Consider the following 27,431-nt stretch of genomic DNA (forward strand, 5'->3'; position numbering starts at 1 on the left):
TTCTACACAAAATTTGTTGTGGTGTCAGTTTTTTATCAACATGTAATGAATTTGTCTTGCATGTGCAAAAATCTGCTATTATAAATGCAACAGCTAAGCACATTACATCCAGACAGGACAGACAGAATATATTCAGATGTGTTTACGAATGTACTTCGAGTTGCCTCACATGGAAACAAGGGGCATAACTGGTCAGGGGCCAAAAGTATAATCTGTTTTTCTGACCAAACCAACAAACGAAAAAGGGAAAAACAGCTCAATTTTCATTTTTTCGTTTTCAACCAAAACGAAAAAACGGTTTTTTCCTTTCTCAATTCAAAACCAAAAACGAAACCAACACAAGCAAATTGGGTCCGTGTATGTCGCCGTCATTCTATTTTCGATTTGGGGTCAAAACACCAAAAACGGATAACGGCCGTTTCCCGTTTTTCGTTTTCAAAACAAAAATCGGAAAACGGAAAACCAATCCGTTTTCCGATTTTCTTTTTTCAATAAAAACGGATATCAAAAAACAAATTAGCTGACATGTCACAAAGTTAAAATGAGCCACGTATTTTATGATCAACAGACATAGCATCAACCGGAGTGCCGGTTGATGTCACACTTATCGCAAAGGTGAACATTTAACGATCTCGTGTCCGCTCATTAGATGTATCCAGGCCAGGCAGCAGACCTGTAATTATTATTATTATTATTATTATTATTATTATTATTATTATTATAGTAGTAGTAGTAGTATTGTTGTTAATAATAATTATTATTATTTTCTGACATTATCACAAGCCTAGTAGTGTATATAATAAATACTGTGCAAAAATAAAAACGCTATTTAACGTAATTTATCTTTTATCACCCATTTATCAGTAAGGCTTTTCTTTTGGGAGGGAGTCCATTTGACCCGTGACAGTCAGGGGTCACGTGCTTCCGTTTTTTCGTTTTGAGACCTGAAACGAAAAAACGGAAAATTGAAATCCAAAAAACGAAATTCGGGGGTAATTTGCTTGTGTTGGTTTCATTTTTGGTTTTGAATTGAGAAAGGAAAAAACCGTTTTTTCGTTTTTGGTTGAAAACGAAAAAATGAAAATTGAGCTGTTTTTCCCTTTTTCGTTTGTTGGTTTGGTCAGAAAAACAGATTATACTTTTGGCCCCTGACCATAACTGTACCCTATAAAGCTTTATCTCACTGTCTACAAAAACGGAAATGTTCGAATCAATCCAGGAAAAAAGGAGCAAAAGCAGCCAAATGTGTCTTTGAACTGTTGCCTCATGCACCTTATTCACCCAACTGTCTGCCACCTGTGCGATGTGGACATATGTCCCGGAGCAACAGTATCCCAGCTCAAAGCTTTTTTCTCATTGCAGGACAATGACAGGAAACATCAAAGTTTATGAGGACAGTGATGTACAACTTTAAAGTATACAGTTAATCCCCAATAAAGGAGTTACAGTGCTATGGAAAAGTGTTTGCTTCCTGCGAATATCTTCTATTTTTCCATATTTGTCACACTTAAATGTTTCGTATTATTCAACTAATAATGATTTCATTTATTAAAGGAAAAATGCTGTCCAGCCCCTATTTCCCTGTGTGAAAAAGTAATTGTCACCTGAGCTACCAATGTACCAAATAACCAAATTCATTCATGCCTACTTATAATTACTGCCAGGCTTGTTGAATCTAAAAATCACTGAAATGGAACCCGTCTGGTATTGTGAAATAGAATGCTGGATCTCAACAAGCAGCATATGATGTCATGTTCTAAAGCAGACATGTCAAGCTCAGGGCCCATGGCCCACAGCCCACATCTGGCCTGTGATCCAATTATATCCAGCCCACAAGTTGATTTTGTAATTATTGATAACTCATCAATATGTGGCCTTCAAGCCACTCATGCTACAAGCCCCATAATTCAGTGCAACAGCTGTCACATCAGTCAAGACCTGTGAGTCCCAACCCCTCCTCCCTGCTCCTTGAACAACACATCAGTTGGGTGTCAGTAGATGAGTTGAGAAGATACAACAGTAACATTCAAGCTCATCATAAAAAAATGGACAAACGAAAAGTGGACTTTGAAAACAAGGGCTTTCAAAACAAGTGATAGGCAGAATATCTGTTCATTGACATTTCCAGTAAACCTGTGTGCCTTGTTTGTGGAGCTAATGTGGCCATAATTAAAGGATATAACCTAAGACAGCACTATGAGACAAATATCAGAGCACGTACAAAAACCTGGACATGTAGCAGAAGCCACAGAAGGCAGAGGAGTTGAAGAAAAGATTTTGTCACGGCAATATTCACAAGAGCAAAAACACAAAAGGAATCTACTGTGAAAGCAAGTTTTGGTCATTAAATCAATACATGGAACAACAACAGGAAAAGACATTTTTGAAGATGTATCTAGATGTGTAAATGACATGAAACTGCCCTGGTACAAGCCTGTGGGGCTGACTGCAGATGGAGCACCAGTGATGTGCAGTGAAAAGCACAGATTAGAGGGAAGGATGTGGGACATGATGTAGAGGTAGAACTGTACTGGTGATCTGACTGCATATCACTGCATCATATATCGGCAAGCAGTTTGCGGCAAAGCTCTGAAAATAGAAGATCATGAGCACCATAACATAAACTAAAAACTTCATCAGAGCCAAAGGTTTAAATCACCAATAATTCCAGTCTTTTTTTTCAGGAAACACACTCTCAATTTGGTGACATGTCCTATCATACACAGGTGTGTTGGTTAAGTCAAGGAAACATGCTCAACAGATATTTAGAGCTGTGCGCAGAAATTTGTCAGTTCCTGGAAAGCAAATGGAAAGACTCCTCAGTGCTGTGGTATGAAAAATGGAGGGTAGACTTAGCGTGTCTCTGCGACTTAACTAGGCATCTCACTGCACTAAATCTTCAGCTCCAGGGTCGGGACCGTGTGATCATGGACAAGTATGATGTGGTACAGGCTTTTCAAGCCAAGCTGCGCTTGTGGGAGACTCAGGTGTAGCAAGAGAACTTGGTTCACTTTCCATGTTGCCAAACAATGTCACACCAAGTCACTACTGCGGTGTTCCCAACTGTGCATTTTGCTGATAAACTGAACACACTTCACATTGAGTTCACACAGCGCTTTGCTGACTTTGAAGCACAAAATTTTATTTTGAACTACTCAGCAATCCATATGCCGTTAAAGTGCAAAAAGTACCTTAAAACATCCAAATGGAGCTGATGGAACTCCAGTGTAATGGCACACTAAAGTCAAACTACAACTCATTAGGGCCCACTAAGTTTGGCTGCCTCATCCCCTAAACAATGCCCCAACTCCATCCTGTCATGATCCCTGCTCTGGCCCCTATCCTCCTCACTTTTCCTCTTTCTCCCTCCTCCTTCCTGTCTCTGTCGTCTGGCTCTCCCCTTTCTCTCTCCCTCCTATATCTCTCCCTCAATCTTCTTATCTCTCTCTCTCCGATCGCTCTCTCCTTGTCCCTCTGGCTCCCTCTTTCTGAATATGTCTGTCTCTGCATCTGTCTGTCTCCCTTGTCTCTCTCTCATTCACCCTTCTGCTCTTGCTGCCTGCACTGCTGATTGCTGGGATGAAAGTTAGCTCACTCAACTCACCTGTCCATTATTACACCTCCAGATATATAAGGCTCATTCATCCACTCACTGTCTGCTGGACCATAGACTCAGATCCCTCACACTTGGACTTTGTCCTTCCCCTGGATGAAAGCCAAGTCAAAGTCCAGACTTGAATCCAATTGAGATGCTGTTGCAAGATCTTAAAAGGGCCATTCAAGACCAAAAACTATTCTGCAAAGAAGAGTGGACAAACATTCCTCCGTGGCGATATAAAACACTGATTACAAGCTATGGCAAAGGTTTAACTGCAGTTGTTGCCACCAAGAGACCAACCAGTTATTAGGTTTAGGGAGGCAATTACTTTTCACAAGAGTGATATAGATATTCAAAAAATCTTCAATAAATCCTCATTTAGAAACTGCATTATGTTTTTTTTGTATCTCAGCACTGTATCCTCCTTGCTTCTGGGTGACGCCGAGAATTACCCTCGCATACACTTACAAACATACATATTTTGTGTATCTTTCATCCTTTCATGCTCTTAGTTGCCGTAATGAAATCGGTCATCAAATCTCTATCAAACTCAGAAAAATGAATGACATATGTCAAACAGTTTGTATCCTTTGATCCAGACTATCCTTTTAACAGTCTCTGCCATGATTTGCTGTGCTACACTGAAACCAGAAACCAGAAAAGCTTATGAATGTTTGGTTTCCCCACTGACAGAGAGGAGAATGAACTGTTGGCTGAAGTGAGCATAAGCAATTTTAAAAAGCTGAGGTTATCTTATTCAAACAATGTATTTAAACATTTTCACAAAGACCTCACCACCGGGAAGGTTAATATTGGTTGTGGTTTAATGAAAATAAGGAAGAGAGAAACACTTGCAAACCCAAGAAGTTGTGACTCAGGCTCCAGGATGAGGCTGCTGTGTCACTGCAGGGAGTCTTCAGGCTCTTTTTTAATCCCCCTGTGGATCTTGTTCTGAAAGAGAGCGTTAGAGAACGGGAAAAAAATGAAAATTTTAAACACACGTATATCTGCTTGGACAGGGAGAAGAAGTATGGCCCTGGTTCCTAAATTTAAATTACAGTGGCCACATACAGTCAACACACTGCAACTTAAGAAAACATCTTTATCACTTGACAACATGTATGTGCTGCAAATACCCACCACACTACCAAATACACAAATACACTTCATTGCTGCAGAACATGTGCATACTTGCTCTTGTAGTGTGTTTGTAACATCAAGACTGTATAAAAAGAGAAAGATGTAGTGACTGGCTTTTAAACATAAAGCCCCTGTCGAAGTGTCTTACAGTGGAGTAAGACTGAATGCTGCTAGGCACAGGTTCCATTCAAACTGCATCTTGAAAAGCCAATCAACTGCATAAATGTAGCCAAAAGTTGTTTTGTTTTTTTTACTATGAGCTGCTTTGATTTTTTTGTGTTTATTTACTTTCTTCTGATCTGTGTTCTGGTGGTACATATTTATAAGAGTAAAGCTAAGAGTACATGATGTTGGGGACATGGCTGGCTTGACTGATAGATTTAGTCAGGAGTGATCATAGAGAGTAGGTTTTTCTCTTTTGCTCTCTTTTTTCAAGTTTAAAAAGATCAACCTTAACATATCTATCTCTCTATCTATCAGTAGTTCTGGCTCATAAAACTGCATCTGAAGGATCGTGTAGATGCTAGTCCATTATTGTAAATTCAATGTTATTAAAATGATCAGACAACACCCGTCATATCCAGAAGCTCCGACTTTTTACTAAACAGAGATACTACAAATTTAATAATAAATCCAGTCGTTTACTTGCAGATCAGTTTGAAAAATCAGAATAGTGACCGTACCATTAATATGATAAGATCACCGTCTGGCAATGTTTCATGCGATCCACTGATTAATTAATAACACGTTCAGGGATTTTTATAAATCTCTTTACAGTTCAGCAGGCACTAATCCAATATTGCTTCGTATTTAAGCACTATTACCTACCAGCTATTGCGGAGGAGGATCGTTCTGTTTTAGATGCTGCATTCACTCCTGAGGAGGTTTGGTCTGCAATTCAGGCTATGCCAAATGGTAAATGTCCAGGACCCGATGGGTTTCCTCTAGAGTTCTTCAAGAAATTTTGGCCAGAGATCCACCCAATACTTCTGCCTGCTATTAGAAATATTTTAAAAGATGCATCCCCCTTCTTGGAAGCAGGCATCTATCAGTTTGCTTTTAAAAAAGGATAAAAACCCTTTGGACTGCTCTTCATATAGGCCCATTAGTTTACTCAATGTGGACTACAAAATAATTGCAAAAATACTGGCCCGCAGGCTTGAAAACATACTCCCCAAGATTATCAACCCAGACCAGGCTGGATTTGTTAAATCTAGACATGGTACAGATAATGTTCGTCGCGCACTTAATATTATACATTATCTTAACATTCATAAAAATCCAGCATTTATTATATCTTTAGATGCCGAAAAGGCCTTTGATCGCGTGGAATGGCCTTTTCTTTTTGCTGCATTAGAAAAATTGGTCTGGGCCCCAAATTTATTAATTTGGTTAAAGCCCTCTATTCTGATTCAGCGGCCGCTGTTAATACAAATGGTCTGATGTCTGAAGGTTTCCCAGTGCACAGAGGTTGCAGCAGGGGTGCCCTCTGTGCCCTTACTGTTTACTTTATTTATTGAACCTCTGGCTGAAGCCATCAGGACTAATCCTGATATACACGGAATCACAGTTGGGGAGGAAAACCATGTCATTTCCTTATTTGCAGATGATGTCCTTCTGTATTTAAAGGATCCTGAAAAATCAGTTCCTGCTGTTCTGAGTTCCATAGCCTCTTTTAGTGCCTTGTCAGGCTATAAAGTAAATTTAGGAAAGTCTGTTGCCTTACCCTTTAATATTCCCAGAATGTCTGTATACAGTCTCCATTCCAATTGTCAGAGCTGGGTCTTAGATATTAGGAATTTTTATTTCTGCCAACTTAAACAAGTTGTATGACTTTAATTACTCCTCTTTGATTTATAAAATTAAAAATGACCTGAAAAATTGGTCTTCTCTACCAACATCTCTCCTAGGAAGAGTCAATGTAATAAAAATGAACATCTCCCCCGGTTAAATTATTTATTCCAAAATCTCCCCTGTTATTTAACTTCATCATTTTTCAAGTCATTGAATTCTCATATTTCTTGTTACATCTGGAACAATAAACACCAGAGGGTCAGGTTTTCCAAACTTACCAAGCCAAGGAACTAGGTGCTCTGTTGTTACCTAATCTACAACTATACTATTGGTCAGCTCAACTTAAAATAATCGCTAACTGGTTTTGAATAGCCAGAACTCTTTATGGATCAGTCTGGAGTCCTCAGCTTGTCACCCCAGGAAACTTACATTCCTTCCTTTCATCAACAGTATAGATCAAATTAAATCCCTCCATGATAATATGATTATTTATAATACATTGCTGGCATGGAGGGACGTGAAAAAATATTTAAATATTCCTTTTGATATTTCTGTTCGATCCCCTTTGGTGCTGAACCCTGACCTCCCAGTACAGCTCAGGAGTATTGGTTTGATCGAGCGGTCTTCTAAGGGTTTATCAGCTTTTGCAGGCATGCTGACCTCAGATGCTCTAAAATCATTTGAACAAATAAGATCTGATCACAATGTTTCTCACAAAGATTTTTTTAAGTATCTTCAAATTGTCATTTTATAGATGATCTCTTAAAAACTAACAAAATTCGTCTGAAGCTATCAGAGCTGGAAGATGTTTTGATAATGGGCAAATTCTGTAAAGGCATGATTTCAAAGTTTTATGATCTACTGCAGTATTCAGATACCTCTGCTTATGGCCCTTTAAAGCCACTGTGGGAACGCGATCTGGGGGTGTCATTTAATCAGGCGGAATGGACAAAGATTTGCAATGGGATTTTTCCTAAATGCACCTCAATTTCTATACATGAGCAAAATTTTAAATTTTTCCACAGGATTTATTTCAACCTGCCCGCCTCCAGAAGATGTTTCCCAACAGCTCAGACCTTTGTTACAAATGTAAACTCATAAAGGTACATTATTCACCTGTTCTGGTCATGTGATCGTATCCAAGTGTTCTGGAAAGGGGTTCATTCTGATTCAAGAGGTTATTGGCAAACAGTTTGCACAATCTCCCTCATTCTATTTGCTAAACTACTCTCCAGCAAGCAATTTGATACTGACACCAGAGCCCTTTTAGTAACACTTTTATATCTAGCAAAAAAGTGTATTTTGCTATGCTGGTCTGCGCCGCAGATTCCCACCGTTGATATGTGGATTTCCCAGATATCAGCCTTGCTTCCACTGGAGAAACTGACTCACGAACTTAACCATAAACTGGACAACTTTTGGAAACTCTGGAAACCCTTGCATACTTTTTTACAGAGACTCTGACTCGTTCACTAACGAATACTAATATCTGATTTTACCCTGTCATGACAGTTATTCCCTGTACCACGTGTCTTCATTTTTTTGTTTTTTTCTTTTTATTTATTTGTTTTATTTATTGTTTTTTTGTGTTTTTTTTTCTATTTCTTTTTTATTGTGTACCTGTTTTGCTGCAGCACTTGTTGGGGAGGGTATTTCTGTTTTATATGTTTATTTGTTGTACTTAAATGCAAAAATCTAATAAAAAGAAAATTTAAAAAAATGATCAGACAAAATAGAGTTTTGTTGATAAACAGTAAGACGTTCAATTTCTGTCATATGGCAAAACAAGATCAAGGCTGTGGTTGGTCTAACAATGAGCTAAAAGCAGAGTTGAGGCTGTTGTTCTCATCATTTACATGGATATTAAAATCACCGACTATAAGGAGTTTATCTGTACTGAGCACTAAATCAGCCAACAACTCTGAGAATTCCAACAAAATTTCAGAGTAAGGGGCATGTTTTCCATATACAACAACTAACACAACTATTTTTTGTGATTGTCCAGTTCAAGTGTGTGAGACTCAGAATCACCTGGACCTCTCGAACTGCCATGAACGTGACCCGTGTTAACCACTTTGGTGTGAATATAAATATATTGGTGGAGCACCAGGCTGCAGATGGCTAATTGTCTATCTTTATTTGTTGCAGGATGATTATGAATAGTACAGTTTATAGAGAATCAAATTCTGATTTAGCTGAAAGTATGATCACATTACCTTGTGTAACAAACGTATCTGTATTTATGTTTGTATTTACTATGTGAATGTATCTGCACTGAACTGTCCCAGTAGAAGATACTTAATGCCAAATTACTTTTGCCACAAACATCTGATGACAGTCTAGTGGTCTAAGCATGGGTTCTGCAGGTAGTAATAAAATGAGTACCACATCAGTGAAGTTGGTACGTGATACCAACTTATTTGTGCCGATATAAAGACAATAACATAATTATTTTTCTACAGAGATGCCAATTCGCACATTAGTTATGTTCCAACAAAAAACAAAAATTGTGTGGTGTGTTCATATTGGATCCGTCTGCAGTTAATATGGGAGTAAATGTATTTGTTAAAGAACATTTCTTTGCTAAAAAGTGCATTTTAGTACATTTAAATATTCTTTTTTTGCCTTTTAAATGAAGAGCTTGAATTTCACACAGATAATTATTTTTCGCTGGTGTGATAGAATTAGGCATAGAGCTATGCAAGTTTTCTTTTCAGTTCATATTACGGAGGACTGTGTAGTTAAATCCAGTGTAGTAGCTTTAATTTGCCAGCAATCTCATGGAGTGAAGAGTAAGTGATGCGAGCTCAGTGACCCTGACCTACACATCTAGGAACACAAGAGATGAGGCTGTTGTCCTATCTTGAGTTCAGTTGATGGAGAAGACTTGCTGCCTTCCTTTCAATTCAATTCAATTCAACTCAATTCAATTTTATTTATATAGCGTCAATTACAGTCAAATTGTCTCAAGACGCTTTACAGAACCCATACACACGTGGACAAAATTGTTGGTACCCCTCAGTTAAAGAAAAAAACCCACAATTCTCACTGAAATCACTTGAAACTCACAAAAGTAACAATAAATAAAAATTTATTGAAAATTAAATAATCAAAAACAGCCATCACTTTTGAATTGTTGATTAACATAATTATTTAAAAAAACAAACTAATGAAACAGGCCTGGACAAAAATGATGGTACCTCTATAAAAGATTGAAAACTATTTGACCAGAGTGACATGATTAACTCAGGTGTGTCATTTAATTGACATCACAGGTGTTTCCAAACTCATAATCAGTCAGTCTGCCTATTTAAAGGGAGACAAGTCGTCACCCTGCTGTTTGGTGAAAAGGTGTGTACCACACTGAACATGGACAACAGAAAGCGAAGGAGAGAATTGTCCCAGGACATCCGAAAAAAAATTATAGACAAACATCTTAAAGGTAAAGGCTATAAGACCATCTCTAAACAGCTTGAAGTTCCTGTGACAACAGTGGCTCATATTATTCAGAAGTTCAAGACCCACGGGACAGTAGCCAACCTCCCTGGACGTGGCCGCAAGAGGAAAATTGATGACAAATTGAAGAGACGGATCGTTCGAATTGTATCCAAAGAGCCCAGAGCAACCTCCAAAGAAATTAAAGGTGAACTCCAAGGCCAAGGTACATCAGTGTCAGATCGCACCATTCGTCGTTGTTTGAGCCAAAGTGGACTTCATGGGAGACGACCAAGGAGGACACCACTGCTGAAAAAAACTCATAAAAAAGCGAGACTGGAATTTTGCAAAAATGCATGTTGACAAGCCACAAAGCTTCTGGGAGAATGTCCTTTGGACAGATGAGACCAAACTGGAGCTTTTTGGTAAGGCACATCAACTCTATGTTCATAGACTCAAAAACCAAGCATACGAAGAAAAGAACACTGTCCCTACGGTGAAACATGGAGGAGGCTCAGTAATGTTTTGGGGCTGCTTTGCTGCATCTGGCACAGGGTGTCTTGAAAGTGTGCAAGGTACGATGAAATCTGAAGACTATCAAGGCATTCTGGAGAGAAATGTGCTGCCTAGTGTCAGAAAGCTTGGTCTCAGTCGCAGGTCATGGGTCTTCCAACAGCACAACGATCCAAAACACACAGCCAAAAACACCCAAGAATGGCTGAGAGAAAAGCGTTGGACTATTCTAAAGTGGCCTTCTATGAGCCCAGATCTGAATCCCATTGAACATATGTGGAAGGAGCTGAAACATGCCATTTGGAGAAGACACCCATCAAACCTGAGACAACTGGAGCTGTTTGCTCATGAGGAGTGGGCCAAAATACCTGTTGACAGCTGCAGAACGCTCATTGACAAATACAGAAATCGTTTAATTGCAGTGATTGCCTCAAAAGGTTGTGCAACAAAATATTAAGTTATGGGTACCATCATTTTTGTCAAGCCCTATTTCATTAGTTTGTTTTTTTTAAATAATTATGTTAATCAACAATTCAAAAGTGATGGCTGATTTTGATTATTTAATTTTCAATAAATTTTTATTTATTGTTACTTTTGTGAGTTTCAAGTGATTTCAGTGAGAATTGTGGGTTTTTCCTTCTTTAACTGAGGCGTACCAACAATTTTGTCCACGTGTGTATGCCTGACCTCCAGAGCAAGCCCAAAGGCGACAGTAGCAAGGAGAACACCCTTTTAACAGGGAAAAAACCTCGAGCAGAACCCGGCTCTATATAGGGGGGACCCATCTGCCTGCTGGCCGGGCGGGTTGAGAAGGACAGAAGAGGGCAAGGGGGAGGGATGGGAGAGCACGGAAAACACAACACACATTTGGATACATGTATGACAAGACATGTGACACAAACAAAGTATAAGCCAACATTGAAAACTAATTCATAGTTTACTCTTATGATGTACGGCTCTGACATTAAATATACTACATATATAGCTAGCAGTAAAATTCAAACAGTATGTAGATTCGCATAACAAGTATAGTGAGGGTGATGCAGAGTTGACTGGTGGAAAAGGGGAGTTGGAAGCAGAGGGCTGGAGGAAGGTCAGCAGCAGCATCCCACAGTGGACATGGTGGAGACTAGACCAGTTGGTGGAACATCAACCGCAGATCTGAAGCATCCAGCTCTGGGACCAGGGACACTCGGAGAATTAACACAGGGGCAAACAGAGTGAATGTAATGCAATAACGATATACATATTAAATGTAAAGGTAGATAGAGAAGGGCTCAGTGCATCAAGAGAAGTCCCCCAGCAGCCATTTGTGGCCATAGTTTGATCTTCTAATGGTGACTTCCAACAAGGCATTACATCAAAATGAAAGGTCTTCTCACAGTGGACATCATTGGCCTTCTCTGTCATTATCATCTCTATGGCGGTCTATATTGTGGAACTGACCTGCAGAAGTAAAACACTACTAAAATATTTACATAAACTAGAATATCTCAGGCACTACGCACTATTAGTATAATATGACCCCAAATAAAATGCTTGGTAAGTCTGCAGCATGGTTCACATTTTCATTGTGTGCACGTTAGCATCAGCTAACACAGGCACTTCATGCAACGAAACAGATGTATTTCTCGGTCTCCCTGTGAGGATCCGAGCCTGGTGTTGGAAACCCCTCTCTAAGGTGTACTGTAACTTCAAATCTGATATTCTCTGCAAAGAAAGCCGTTCAAAAACTCTGATTTAGAACTAGATTTATTTCAGTGACGTTAACAAGCACATAAGAACTGCTCACAGTTTGACAAACCTCTAACGACAGCAGATGTGCTTCAGACAAACATCACACACTCTGATCATCACCACAGCTTCATAAAGCTATGGCAGATTCCTATGGTGTAGCAGAACACTAGGTAATATACACTGTGTCTCTTGCTTTAACAAGAGACACAGTGTCAGTTATAAAGATCCATCCATTCTCTATATACCACTTTATCCTCACTAGGGTCACGGGGAGTGCTGGAGCCTATCTCAGCTGACTGGGGTGAAGGCAGGGGACACCCTGGACAGGTCGCCAGTCTGTCACAGGGCTACATATACAGACAAACAATCACACTCACACCTACGGGCAATTTAGAGTAACCAGTTAACGTCAGCATATTTTTGGACTGTGGGAGGAAGCCGGAGTGCCCGGAAGAAACCCATGCATGCACAGGAAGAACATGCAAACTCCATGCAGAAAGATCCCAGGCCCAGGCTGGGAAGTGAACCGGGGATCTTCTTGCTGCAAGGCAAAAGTACTAACCACTAACCACTGTGCAGCCCAGTTATAAAGATAATGCTTTAAAATGCCAATAGGAACTAGTCATCAATGATTCACTGAAGTACCTAAAGTCATAATGCTAAAAAATTGCAAATATGATGTCATGGACAGCAAGTTTGGATAACTGATTGAAACTGACAATGCTCTATGACATCACTGCCCATTCACAATGCACAATCTGCACTCATTTACAATGTTGCCTTACATTAGTGCATTTTAAAAAAGAACATTATGAAAAGTTCATTATTTTCCATCACTTATTTACGAAAGTGAAAATTTTATATATTCTAGACTTACTATACATAAAATGAAATGCTGTAAGCCTGTTTTTTGTACTAATTTGTATGATTATTATGGCTTACAGGTCATGAAAATCAGAAATCCAGTATCACCAAATAATAAAATGTTTCATTTTCAGTTTGAGTACAATGTACCGCTGGGTTAGATCAGTGCACACAGCCATAGTCATGGGGAAAACTGTTGACTTGAAAGTTGTTCAGGAGATGATACTGCACACCCTCCACAAGGAGCCACAGAAAGTCATTGTTGAAAAAGCTAGCATATTAGCAGAATGAATAGAAAGAAGACTCGAGGGAAAAAGTTTGATAGGAAAATGTGCACAAGCAACAAGAATGGCATCAACCTTCAGGGGATTGTCAGAGGTTTATACAAGAACCTGGGAGAACTTTACAAGCAGTGGACTGAGCCTGGTGTGCATCAGGAGTCACCAAGCACAGATGTCTTCAGGAAAGAAGCTACAACTGTTACATTCCCAGTATTAAGCCTCTTGTGAGCCAGAGACCATGTTTTCAGTTGAAATTTTCATTTGGAAGTCGAAGTCCTACAGTCTGAAAGAAGTCAAGAAACACATAATCTAAGCTGTCTGAAGCCCAGTGTGAAGTTTTCACAATCTGTGATGATTTGGGGTGCAATTTCATCTGATGGCATTGCTTATCAAAGTCATTGGCACAGAGATTAAGAGAAATGCCGAGAACATATTGCAGAAAATCACAACTGACTACTACTTCCCACCCTTGCAAATCAGTCCAAAATCAACGCAGCATCTACCACAAAATTTTAGAGCACCTCATGTTTCCATCTGCTGACAAGCTTCACGGAGATACCAAATTAATTTTCCAGCAGGACTTAGCACCTGCCTACAGTGCCAAATCTTCTACCAATGGTGTGTTGACTATGATATTGCTGTAATTGATGAGCCAGTTGACTCACCTGAGTCCCATAGAATCTCATATGGGGTCCTCTATCATCTCAAATCTATCTCTCCACCCAGTTACATATTTCATATGTGCAAGGAATGACGCCCCCGCTCGTCAGGGTACATGGATATATTTTTTCAGACACACCAGCTTGCCTGGCCACGTCATAAAACACCTTGCTGCCGTGATTACACTGATGTTTTATATCCTCTCAGTCAGGTTGCATTGTGACAATCGATACTACACCTTGTCCCAAAAGTTGAATCCCCACTGGACAACATGTTTGTTTGTTACCAAACTAGGTTACACCTGGTCAAGCAGGCACTCTTTAGTTCTTTGCCTGGTCAAACTGTCAGGTCCCAGTAAATAAATTTCTTGCTTGACCAAAATGCATTACACTCACAACCAAATTTTGGAAGCATTGTTAACATGGCTAAGAGTAAGGGTGGAAAAGCTCCTCTTTCAGAGTATGAGATTCGTGCATAGGCCAATACTCTTCAAAATGCAGGGAAAATTGGCCAGCAGCAGGCTCAAGCCCTTGACAGAAGTATCTGCTGGGCACAGAAGTGGTGGCAAAGGAGGATCCTTCAAAGATTTGTCTCATTCAGGACATTCATCTGGCCTAACTGCAAGAGCCATGGATCTGATGAGAAAGGGCAAGGGCACCAGTCATGCTGGCAACTCAGTCAGAGGCTGAAAAATGTCGGAGAAGATGTTTCTAAGAGCATCAATTTTTAGCAGAAACATTGGGGCTGAAAGCTTACAAGAGGCAATGTACCCAAAAACTCACCAAACCGCAAAAGGAGAGGAAACTAGCTTTCAGGTACATAACTCTGATTCCAAAAGACTGGGAGAACTCGATTTTCTATGTTGAATGCCTTCTCTACTTATCCCTGACTTCCAATAGCCAAAACAACCGTATATATACAGATGGTCGTGAAAAAGTACCATCTTCTGAGCAAAGAAATTCAGTGCCCATTTGGAGGGCTATGTCCGCTTCAGGTCTCTCAGAGCTGCACATTGTGCCTCAAGGTACCACTGTTAATGTAGAATGTTATACCAATAACATTCTAGAAAAGGTACTACTTCTAGTTCTGGCCAGAAGGAAAAAATGTGGGCCTGTGACTAAACAGAATATGTTATTCCATACTGTGGTACTGCTGAAGGCTTGATCTGTTCCACCTGTCTCAGTGGTTCAGCTGTAGTCACTTGCCTCTTCTGGAGAAGACTAGGAGGACCAGCACCAGTTTTGGTTGTGCCCCACCTGGCGGACAGCCCTTCTGCCTCTCTGGCCTAGTCTTTGCGTTGTCCATGGCCTCTGCCTGGTTGGTATGTAAATACTGTAAGTGTACATGTGCAGATAGTGCGTTTATCATATACATGTGGTTTGGGCTGCACCGTCTCCTTATGGAGTATCTCAAAGAGTTACCCTATACATGTCAAATATTTAACTCGTGGGGAGATAGTCTCTAGATGATAGAAAAAGTATGATTACATTGTAACCTTGCTTAGTAGAGTGAAGACACTACCTCTTGATGTCTGTGTAAGTTCTCATTCATCCAGGTCATAGTTATTCAAAGTAGTTTAAATAAATCCACTGGACTTTAAGAAAGTTCCTTGAAGACGTTTCACCTCTCATCCAAGAGGCTTCTTCTACACTACCTCTCCAACTCTTTTGGCTGCTCAGAGACATGGCCAAGTATCCATATACCCTGAAAAAGGGGGGGGGGGGGGGGGGGGGTCATTCCTTGTACATATGAAATATGTAAATGGGTGGAGAGATAGTCTCTTCACTCAGAGAACCAAGTTTACAATGTAGCCAGACAAGAACCAAAATGACCCAAAGATACAGACAAGCTGAAGGCAGCTATCAAAGCAACCCGGGCTTCAATAACACCTCAGCAGGGCCACAGGCTGATCTCCACACCATGCTGCATTGATGCAGTAATTTGAGGTACGAGAGCTTCAACCAAGTATTTAGTGTGTAAATGAACATACCTTTCAGAGGAGGGACATTTCTGTATTGTAAAACTTTTCTTTCTTAATGATCCTAAGGAAATACTTAAATAATCTGAGATACAGGATTTCTGATTTTGATAATAAAAGTCTTAAAACATTTCAATTTAATTTATGTGTAGTGAATATATGAAAGCTTCCTTTATAAATAAAAAAACTTTTCCACATGTTCTAGTATTTTTTGAGATGCCCTAGTACATATAAAACTATTAGACCTGCACAGAGAATAGAACTGCTCAGTAAGACACTGCGTCAGAGTCACTGTTTGGACAAAATTATCAGATTTGACAATAAAGTTCTAATATATCAAATTGAAATGCCTGCTTGCAGTTTGTATGACTTTGTTATGTGGACAAGCATCAATGCAGTTTACATCATGTTTGTCCAGACCTAACATTTTGACCTTTTAGATATAAAATTTTCATCATTTTATCTCTGTAGACACTCTGTGAAATTTGTCATAATAGGTGTATGAATTTTTGAATTTTAGTTAAAATCTGTTCTGTGAGACTATAGTGACCTTTTACCTTCGACCAGGAATCAGTTCACTGTTCAGGACATTGCTCAATGCACAACTTACAGAAGAAGAACAGGTTGGACGGATGAATGTATGGACAACCAAAAAACATCACTTGCAATCAGCTGTTACATAGGAGTCCAAAAAATAACCTGCACAATTATAGGAAAGACATTAACATGGGAAAACAGTAATAGAACATCAAATGTTATATAAATACAGTGGACAGGATTACATTGCTTGTGTATATTATAGCATCTTCTGACAGTCCACACATTATGTGCAGCAACAGCTCGTATCTCAATATTTGAGTGTTTGCAGTGTTACTGTTTACAAGACAAACAAGTAAATATTACTCCTTTTTTGCAACATTATAATTCTTGCATTGTTCCTCCTAATATTTATACTTGTCACAACAATAGGATTTTATGACTTTATTTTCAGAATATTAAGAATTTTATTCTTTTACTTTCTATACTATAAACATTTACATAATTTTTCTTTACATCTTTACTCTCATGTTTCTCATAACATTTTAACTTTATTCTCAATTACAGCATTTTCTCAAAAAAGTTTTGACTCTTCTTTCTAACAGTGATCCTAATACTACCTGTATATCCAGCTATGGCACTTAGACTGCTTCAGAACTACCTAACTAAGAGACTAGTTCCGGATTAAGTGCAGATAATTTATCATTGTAGGTCTGTCCATCACTGACTATACATTGTTCTAATGCTTAGTATCCTACACTTCACTGATTCCATCAGTATCTTCTCAGATATGTCACAGAGCAAGAGAATTAAGAAATTTAAACATGAGGTAATTCAAGAACCTTAAACTATATGCCCGTTCTGACTTAATTACAGCAGATAATGTAACACTAAAGCAGGAAAGGAGGGATTTTTTCAGTGAGGTTAGCAGCTGTCATTACTATCAGCCCATTTTCACAATGGGATGTTACCACAAACAAATGTAACAGAGTTCCATACTACATTGGTGTATATGCAGAATATTCCCTGTTCTAGATTAGTACCGCTCCTTTTCAGTTTTTCAGAATTAGCAGTCTTCTGTTGAGAAAGGCTCGGTGTGTGTTGGAAATCTCTGGGCGTTGTAGTCTGGATTTTCTTTCACTCGATCTTTGAATGTCACTCTTTACCTGGCAGGAGGATGCAGACAGAGAGGATGAGATATGCATTAAAGCCAGTGAAGCAAAAGTTTTGATATTAGAGACGTCAAATATGTTGATTTGTGATTGTGATTACGATAATATTGTTAGTCTATTTTGAATGCATTCTAAATCTGATCTAAAGAGACTCAGGTCACACAGTAATTCCTGAAGTGTGTGGAGTGGTGTGATAGCATTAAAAAGGGTTCAGAGTAGACAGAAGATGTCACTCATTCCATTTTCTTAGCATATTTGTTTGTTTGTAATTTCAGGTCTTTTAGTTTGTGCAGTGTCCTGTGTTATTTTAAACTGTTGACAGAGCAGAGTTATTACCTTCCGCAAGGAGGTTATGTGACACCCGGCGTTTGTGTGTCCGTCTGTCCATCTGTCCGTCCGTCTATCTGTCTGTTAGCAAGATAACTCAAAAACGCCTGGGCAGATTCACATGAAATTATGAGGGGATGCAGACTATAGTAAAAGGAAGAGCTGATTTAATTTTGGTGCAATCCGGAAAGGATCCTGGATTCTGGATCACTTTGAATTTTTTAGTATGCTTTAGTATGTGGTCCAAAAATGGGACGGAAAACATCGTAGCTTAGTATGTCGTCCACAAAGTAGATCAAGGTGTCCAGATAGCTCAACTGGTGAAGAAGGTGCTTTCGTAAACAGAACTGTGTCAGAGACGCAGGTTCGATTCCAGCTCATGATCCTTTACTGCATGGGTTTCCTGTTTTCCTCTCTATCCTTGGCAGAGGTCTGCACTCTCTGAGTGCTTTTTCTAGTCCTATTTATGCTGTCACTGTATGCTTTAGTAAAGTGGTGTGCAGAATTAGCGTTACTCCAGCCAATCATGAAAGCTGCAGCTGCTGGTTGACACCCCCCTCAGTTTCTCTTTTTTCAGACTAATTTATAGTGTTATCAAAACATTAAACACTCCTCAGCCAAAGTCTAAAAAAACATAACAATCAACAAGGTCATTGAAGAAGACCAATGTCATGCTGTCCTGACCTAGTTCTGCAACAGCATATTACCTGTTTAGGCATACGCTTCCTGCACGTCTGGCTTCTCCAGCTCTCCCTGCAGACTGTGGGGCAGTGACAGGCAGACTCCCGCAGCTCGAGCAGCTCGACTAAACTGCATCTGACAGGGCACAGGTGTGGTCCTTCGCATTGCTTGTCTAAGGATAGAAACACATATTATCACACAGCATATTTGGAGTACCAGTTTGAGATTTAAGGAAAATATACAGAATGTCTTCATTCACAGATGAGAGACAGAGATAGGTCTGGGACCTGTTAGCCTACCTTAGCACCATAGAACACTTAGAGGTAAAAATCAGTTAGCATAACTGTGTCTATTCTCTTTCTAAGCTAACAAGGTATTGTTCACAAGGTATCTTGTTTGCTTTAGAGCAAGGCTTGACAAAAGCTAGTACATACCCAAGTCATGAGTTCAGTTAAGTAGACCAAACAGTTCTAAATAGCACCGCTTGGCTTCCTCCTCTTAGCAGGCATTCCACATGCAGGTAGGCTGGGCAATTCAGGAACAGCGGTAGGCCAAGGGCTTTGATCTTCCTCTGAGACCAGCATGTCATGTCTGATGATGGAACCCATTCCCTGCCAAGACTTATTGTACAGCCATGAACCATTGATTTGTATCCACTTTGTATGCATTATTACTACGCAGCTCATTTACCTACGGTGAAATGAGTCAAAAAAGAAATCTGACAAGCAATGAAAGTAAAAAAAAAATGTATAAGACCTTTCAATGAATGCTTTAAAAGTTCTTTCAACCTTTACTACTGTTCGTATTTTATGCCTTCACAGTAAGAATTCCCGCATCGTATGTGTCTACACACAATTTAAACTACACATCCATTTAGAATGTCTAAATAGCCTATGTCACAATCAGTAAATGTAATGATTAATCCTTAATACCTTAATAAATGTTTCAAAGAGCAGCGACAGTGTATTTTTTGTAAGTTTTACAACACTCATTTCTGCAGAAAAACATCTACAATTACACACATGATGTCCCGTTTTACATAAGACATAAAAACATAAAAGCCACTGCTCAAAAAGCCTCATCTCAACCCCAGCCCAGGTTAAAAACTACAGCCAGTCTCACTTCTACCATTCCTGTCGAAATACTGGAGCACTCAGTATTTAACCAAGTCTCTGAACATCTGCGGAACAACAACCAACTTGACCCATTCAGTCAGGCTTCAGGTGCGACCACTTCACTAAGACTGCACTCCTATCAGTCACAGAATCTCTGCGGCTGGCGAGAGCTGCTGGTCAGCCTCTGTCCTACTGCAGCTGGACTTGTCTGCTGCCTCTGACACCGTGAACCATCAAATCCTCCTCTCCACACTCTCTGAGCTCAGCATCTCAGGCTCTGTCCTGTTGTGGTTCAAGTCCTACCTCACAGGCAGATCCTTCAGAGTGTCATGGCGAGGGAGGTGTCAAGGTCACATGACCTATCAACAGGAGTCCCTCAGGGCTCAGTGCTTGGTCCTTACTCTTCTCTCTGTACACCACCTCACTTGGTGCAGTGATCCGCTCCCTTGGCTTCTCTCCACTGTTATGCTGACGACACTCAGCTTTTCCTCTCTTTTCCACCTGACGACACAACAGTTTCAGCTCAGATATCAGCATGTCTGGCTGATATCTCCACATGGATGAAGGAACGGCACCTTCAGCTAAATCTGTCTAAGATTGAACTCATGGTCTTCCAGCTTGTCCATCTGTTCAGCCTCAGATTAGTGTCCAACTTCACTCGAGCCTACTTGTGCCCACAAACTCAGCCAGAAACCTGGGTGTTATGATTGATGACCAGCTGACCTTTAAGGTTCACGTGGCCTCAGTTTCTCGATCTTGTCCTTATGCCCTCTACAACATCAGGAAGACAGACCCTTCCTGACCCAACAGGCCGCACAACTTCTGGTTCAGGCTCTTGTGATGTCACGCATTGACTACTGCAACTCTCTTCTGGCAGGTCTCCCTGCAGGTACAGTCAAACCGCTACAGATGATCCAGAATGCAGCAGCACGTCTGGTCTTCAACCAGCCCAAAAGAGCTCATGTCACTCCCCTGTTCATCTCCCTTCACTGGCTTCCTGTTGCAGCCAGAATCAAATTCAAAACTCTCCTCCTGGCTTAACAAAACATTTACAAGAACGGCCCCAGCCTACCTCGATTCCCTGATCCAGGTGTACTCCCCTTCACGCCCACTTCCCTCTGCATGTGAGAGACGCCTGGTGCTTCCAGCCCAGCTCGAAATCTCTAGCCAGACTCTTCTCCTCTGTTGTTCCCAAATGGTGGAACAAACTACCAAACTCTGGTCATTCTGCTGAGTCCCTTTCTACTTTTAAGAGACAATTGAAGACTCAATTGTTCAGAGAACACCTAGGCACTTAATCCGACTCCACCTTAGGGGTATAAGAAGTCAGGTGGTCCAAAACCCAGCACTTATTTAGCGCTGACAAAGTTGAAATAACAAAAACAAACCAAAAAAAAGGGGGGGGGGGGGGGGGGGGTAGCAATTGTTCTGCAATTGTCCAATCACACTTGAAGCACTTTTGCACTTACGACAGGTTTTTCCTTATGTTTGAATTCTTGCTTGTGTTGTACGTCGCTTTGGACAAAAGCGTCTGCTAAATGAAATTGTAGAATTGTAGAAAAGCCATATTGATGTAAATATATTATTTTGAATGTGAAAATGGCATGGACATCATGGAACTGTTGGATTTTATAATATAACCATGTTTAACCACTAGATCATAAGAAATTAAAATTATCAATACAAACACAAAATAATAAATAACAAAATGCTTATTATAAACTATTCTCTGCATTCAAAGCAGCGGTAGGAAACTTCATATGTGTGGAACTTAGCGTGGAACTAACCCTATCTCTCTTCATCAGAGAGGCTTCTTCCTGCTATGACACATACTCCTCCAACTCACTATCAATCTCCTCATCTTGGAAGATCAAATCCAGGGCCTGTTGCACACCATGTCTTGCTGCCATGATGTTATTCACTGAAATGGCAGCTAGGGTAACTTTATAATGCTATGACATGCCCATAGTCAGCTGTTTGAGTCCAGTTAAGGAACAGGTCACAGTTCAAATATTAACAGTTCTGGTCAGATCAACAGACTAGCTCCATTTCCAAGCCCTGTGAATGCCAGAGTGCAGGAATATCGTTAGCATTAGAACTATGTTGAGAAAACCTGATTCCTTACAGGTGGAACAGCTGCTGCCCAAGGCTCCATCTCAGGGGCTGCATCCTCTGGTCCTTTTGGGGTCTCAGTAGGACACTGTGCATCCTTTGATGAGGTGGTGTTGTCTCCAGGAGGCGCTCCCCTCTTTCCAGTGTCACCTGATGAAGCCATGGCCTCCTTTACTGTGGTGGCTGCAACTGGAGACAAGCTGTCCTCCAACTGACAGAGGGTTTGAGTGATCACATGAACTTCATTCTGAATACACTGATAACCATTTGTTTTCAAATATGTAAACTGTGCTGTATGAGTTGGTGAATCTAACATAAAAGAGGCCCCCAAACATTTTAAGGGCTCAGTGTTCCACCAATGTTCTTTGCTGTTCAACCTCTGAGCTTCATCTCACCTTGTGTTTATAATCTGTGTGACTAAAACTGTGATGTGACATAAAGAAGCAGCTAAAAGCATCCTGGAGCTACATACAGTGACAGTAATGTGAAACAATTTAATAGACTAAATTTAAAATGCATCTTCCTTAATTGTAATTAACTGTAATGGACAGTCCATCTTTGTCCCACCTTTGAAGTTTCCATGTTGCATGGCTGATTTGTTAATGCAGCCCTCCAACGCTTACTCAGAAAAACTCAAGCTTTAACCATCTTAAAGTATAAGTCTGGTGGCTATTGTATATTTCTCTTCTTGCCCACAAAGTTAAACTGACAATAAATGTACTCGACTAACAAGCATAACAAGTATAACAAGTATCAAAGCCTGACACTATGTCTCTGTCACTGAGATGCATTGCAAACAAGATTAAGGTGTCACTAACACTATTTTTCTCACAGATATCCACTTGCACAGAACACCTTCTTTCTTTTACTATATTCTTGCTCCTGCACCAGACAGAAAAGCAGAGTGCCTGTTCCCACATCAGCTGTTGTGATGCATTTCTTTTTCTTTTACAGAAATCTAACCAAGTTTACAATCTAAACTGAAAAAAGTGAAACAGTATAAAAATGTGCTTAGTCAGAGAGTAGATCTACTAACACACACTACCAAACTGATCCTTTACGTAGATGTATGGGTGATAGAAAGAGAAATGGAAAAAAATAAAAATAAATAACAACTCACTTGGACACTGGGATTCTCTGATTGCACTTCAGTTTCAGTCCTCTGGTTCGACTCAGTCTGAAATGACAGTGCAGTTTTCCAATGACAATTTGGATCTATTTGCTGAATCTGGGCCTAAATATTCAAACCTTGGATTTAAACTTAGTTGAACACTGTCCAGGCTGTATGGTGGCTTGGTTGGTAGCACCGCCGCCTCACAGTCTGAAGCCTGGGATCTTTCTGCATGAAGTTTGCATGTTCTCTCTGTGCATGCGTGGGTTTTCATTGAGTTTTCTGGCTTCCTCACACTAATCCAAAAACATAGTGAGGTGAACTGGTGATTCTAAATTGCCCGTAGGTGTGAATGTGAGTGTGCTTGTTTGTCTCTGTGTAGTCTTGTGATAGATTGGTGACCCGTCCAGGGTGTCCCCTGCCTTCACTTTAAGTCAGCTGGGATAGACTCCAGCTCCCCTGCCACTCTAATGAGGATTAAGCGGTGTATAGATAATGGATGGATGAACACTGTGTGGTCAGAGTACAACACTGTTGTGAAAGCAGTTTTACGTTATGTGTATATTAATTAGTAATTTTGGTCAGAGTTTGTTCCGGCTGACTGGAATTAAATTCTAACTTTCAAACAGAATCTTTCATCATATTCTTTTATAGTGACTTGATACCATTTGTGTCACTTGCATAGAACAAAATTAATAAAAGACAATGTGGTTTCAGAGGTAGCTAGAGGTACACTACCAGTAATAAGTTTTAGAACACCACAATTTATCCAGTTTTTTATTGGAAATTATGCATGTTCATGTCTCATTGTACTCTGAAATTAAAGCATAGAACAAATTAAGTAAAAAAAAAAAATCAATTTAAAAAACCTAAATGTACTGGAAACTTTTGACTCATCAAACTGCTGAAAACACTCGTAGAATTCTTTCCACAATGGAAATTAAATATTCTTCAGAGTTCTTCCCAACTCTGTTGCAGAAGTTCCCATAAATGTGTGGCACTTGTACGTTGCTTTGCTTTCACTCTTCTGTCCAGTTCATCCCAAACCAGCTCCATGGGGTTTAAGCCTGGAGACTGTGCTGCCACTCCACATTTTTCAGCTTATCATCTTGTTCTTTTTCCTAAGGTAATTCTGGCATAGCTTGGACTTATGTTTTGGGTCATTATCTTGTTGTAGGATGAACCTCTGACCAACTAGGAACATACCAGATGGTGCTGCAGAATGCTGTGGTAGCTGTTTGGTTCAGGGTACGTCTGACTCTGTACAAGTCACCGACGCTGGATCCAGCACAACAGCCCCAGACCATCACGCTTCCTCCTCCATGTTTGACAGTTGAACCATCCTTTTGCCTACTTAACAGCATACAAAAGTCCTGCTTGATGAACCAAAGATTTCAAATTTTGATTCATCAGTCCATAATACTTTGTGTCTTCAGTAGTCCATTGGTGGTGCTTCATGGCCCAGGCAAGCCTCTTTTTCTTATTCTGGCATCTTAGTAATGGCTTTCTTGTTGCAACTTGACCAGTCAAACCTGCAACTCCAAGTCTTCTCTTCACAGTTGAAACTGAGACGTCTTACTATGACCACAATTAGGCTGTGCTTGAAGCTGTTGTCCTGTGAGCTGCCTATCTCCAAACTGCTGACTCTCAGAAACTTGTCTTCTGATTCTGTTGTGGCTTTGGGTCTTCTAGACCTCTTCCTATCAGAGTTTCCCCCAGTTTCTCAGTGCCTTCTGATGATTAGGAAAATTGTACTCACTGACACCTTGACTTTCTTCACACTTTACACAGTAGGACAGACCTATAATTGTGAGTGTTATGACGGTCTGTCTGTCTTCTATTGGTAATTGCCTTTTCCTCACAATTTTTAGAGCAACACAATACTTTCTGTGTTACAGTACTGTTCAAATAGTGCTCTTGAAGGCATGATGCCATGACATGTTCCAACACTACTTTTATGCAGACAGAGGGGGTTGTAAGCAATCAAGTAAAGTTGGGACACTTTTAGGATTTGGTGGCACCAACTTTCAAGGCTTAATCAACCTCTGTTGTTGCAGAACAGCTTTAAGTTATTAACCCATTTTTTGTTCCCTGAAAAAGGTCTTTTTGTGTAATTCTTAAATGTACACTATTTTTCAGTTTTGGGTAACCTTACCTTTTTTAACCTCTGACAGTTCACCACTTACCTTTGTACCATTTCAAGCTATTCATTGGACTTGAACTACTTGAATTAAAAAAAAAAAAACATTGGGGTGTTCTCAAACTTTTGATCGGTAGTGTACATCTGAAAAATGAAACATTTACTAAATGCACTGTAGTGTGTCTAGTTCCAGCAAATATTACTGCTCACTGACTGACTATGTTTATTACATGTGTAGCGATGACGTAGTGCTGGATTTGGTCCTCAGTAACTGGGTTGTGTTCCAGAATGACATGCAACCTTGTAGACATCATACTCGTTAGCCAGTTGACCAGACTGGGATTGACTTCTGCTGACATCCTCCTCTGCACACACACATAGAATCAAACAGTTACATAGCGCTATCAACTTTTGTCACGAGTAAAGCATGATTCCACCGTTAGAAATGATGTATACTAACAATGCGGTGGTTGATGACAGCAATTAAAGCGCCCTGTTCTCCTCTAAGGCAGTGCAGGTTTAGGGCCAGACACTCAAACAGGCCCTGAGTGCACAGCAACAGCAGATGGGGGCCAAACGTATGATCTGCAGGATGAAAAATCCAAATTATAAAACTACTCACATCTTGTCATCTTCACATCATTGTGATCTTACAGAACACAGCAGCATTCACATGTTTTCTGCCTGCAACGAGTTATTTTTACCCACAACCTACAATAAGTTGTGACAGCCCTCTCGCTCTGTTGGTCTGCAATGTTTTAGTCTTGTCTGCTCAAAAATGCTGACTCTGGGCCTTTAACGTATATAAAGAACTCTACACTTCTGGGACATTTTTCTCTTACTTCCTGGGTTCTTGCATCTTCAGTAATTTTCTTCCTTTATCATTTTGGTGTGCTGTACTATACAGCACATAAAACACCATACTGAGACTGTTCCACACATCTCATATTTGTTTGATTTTTGTGGTTATTGGTTATTTGGACTCAATTAATTATTGTTTGTATCTTACAGGATAATTTTGTGCAGAGGTTGCAGAGGTTTGAGGAAATAGGAATAACACAAATCTGGATATACTGTGTGACCAAAAGTAAACACAGAAAAACAGTTGGTGAATTTGCTAACTGCATTAGGGAATCCTGTCCCATAGTAAGCTCAGGTTGTTTGCCCTGGTTTATGAGGTCTTGCACTCCAGCTTCACTCCTCAAGCCTTCTTTCATAAGTTCCTTATTCAGAATAAAACTGAACTAACTGTTGCCTGCTCTTGTTAGAATCTGAGTACACTTCTTACAACAATATGTGTCTATAAACCTAAACCGAACACTGTGGGGGCAAATATAGCCACTTAATCCAGTTAATAAAGCTTGAACTAAATCCATAGTTTTCTGATGTTTTGAACAGGAAGAGTCACGTTGCTCAGTTTAAACCCCTCTCTGCAATAACTTCTATCACTATGCAGGGGACCAGGTGGGTCTTACCATACTTCATAACAGGGAAATGTTCATTGTTTCAAAGCTGTAGCTTTCTTGTCACTGTTACTAATTTTCCCCCCACAAAAAAAACTAGTTCTTGAACCAGTGACAACCAGTCCACATTTTCACTACTTTGCAGGAAAACAATTATGTAACAATAACAAAATGTTCAACACATATTTGTATCCCACACAAGAACTGCAATTTTTTTTTTGCTAAAACAGCATCTTTTGATAATCTTTGATAAAACTTGTCCCAAAAGATTCTATAGCACCCAGCTCCTTCCCAGAGCTCTCTAAAGATGACAGCATATTTGACTCATTTTGAAAAGAAATAGAAGTGATAGAAAGTTTCTAATCCTATTCTGAGAAATTCACTGAAACTCTGAGCAAGTGTGGGCCTAAAGCTTTGAAAAAAAAATATGACATAAAGGCTACCCGTTGCTCAAATCATCACCTTAAGAAACACTGTACCATCAGCCATGATGGCACAGTGATGACTGTTCCGTCACAGAGGAAGCTGAATATTAAAACTTTCTGCTGCCAAGGAGCAGAGGGTGAGTGAAAATCAGTTTACTGTAGTATGAGGTAATCAGCAACTAGCTTGTACTCTAATTGAACTTACCACTGCAGTGCAGGATATGTGAGGCCATCCGAGTGAACTGCTGTCTGAGGAAAGATACATTGGTCTGAACGATATCCACTCCCTCGCGCACGGTCACTGTGGCCTATAGACATAGAGACACAACACATACAACTCTCTTATGT

At 40.0% G+C, this 27,431-nt stretch overlaps 1 protein-coding gene across 1 annotated transcript in view; it reads right to left on the bottom strand.

Moving 5' to 3' along the window:
- Positions 1–23,818: 23,818 nt before the first annotated feature.
- Positions 23,819–27,431, bottom strand: part of bag6l (BCL2 associated athanogene 6, like) — a 30,557-nt gene continuing 26,944 nt past the window's right edge. Inside the window, exons 17-19 of the mRNA XM_051955128.1 lie at positions 27,289–27,391; positions 25,656–25,780; positions 23,819–25,560 (exon numbers count right to left, since the gene is read on the bottom strand). Coding sequence (XP_051811088.1) covers positions 25,402–25,560; positions 25,656–25,780; positions 27,289–27,391 — 387 coding nt within the window. The 3' untranslated portion in view covers positions 23,819–25,401. The remainder of the gene's footprint in view (positions 25,561–25,655; positions 25,781–27,288; positions 27,392–27,431) is intronic.

Source organism: Acanthochromis polyacanthus, chromosome 11 (genome assembly GCF_021347895.1).
Source record: "Acanthochromis polyacanthus isolate Apoly-LR-REF ecotype Palm Island chromosome 11, KAUST_Apoly_ChrSc, whole genome shotgun sequence".
Lineage (NCBI taxonomy): Eukaryota > Metazoa > Chordata > Actinopteri > Pomacentridae > Acanthochromis > Acanthochromis polyacanthus.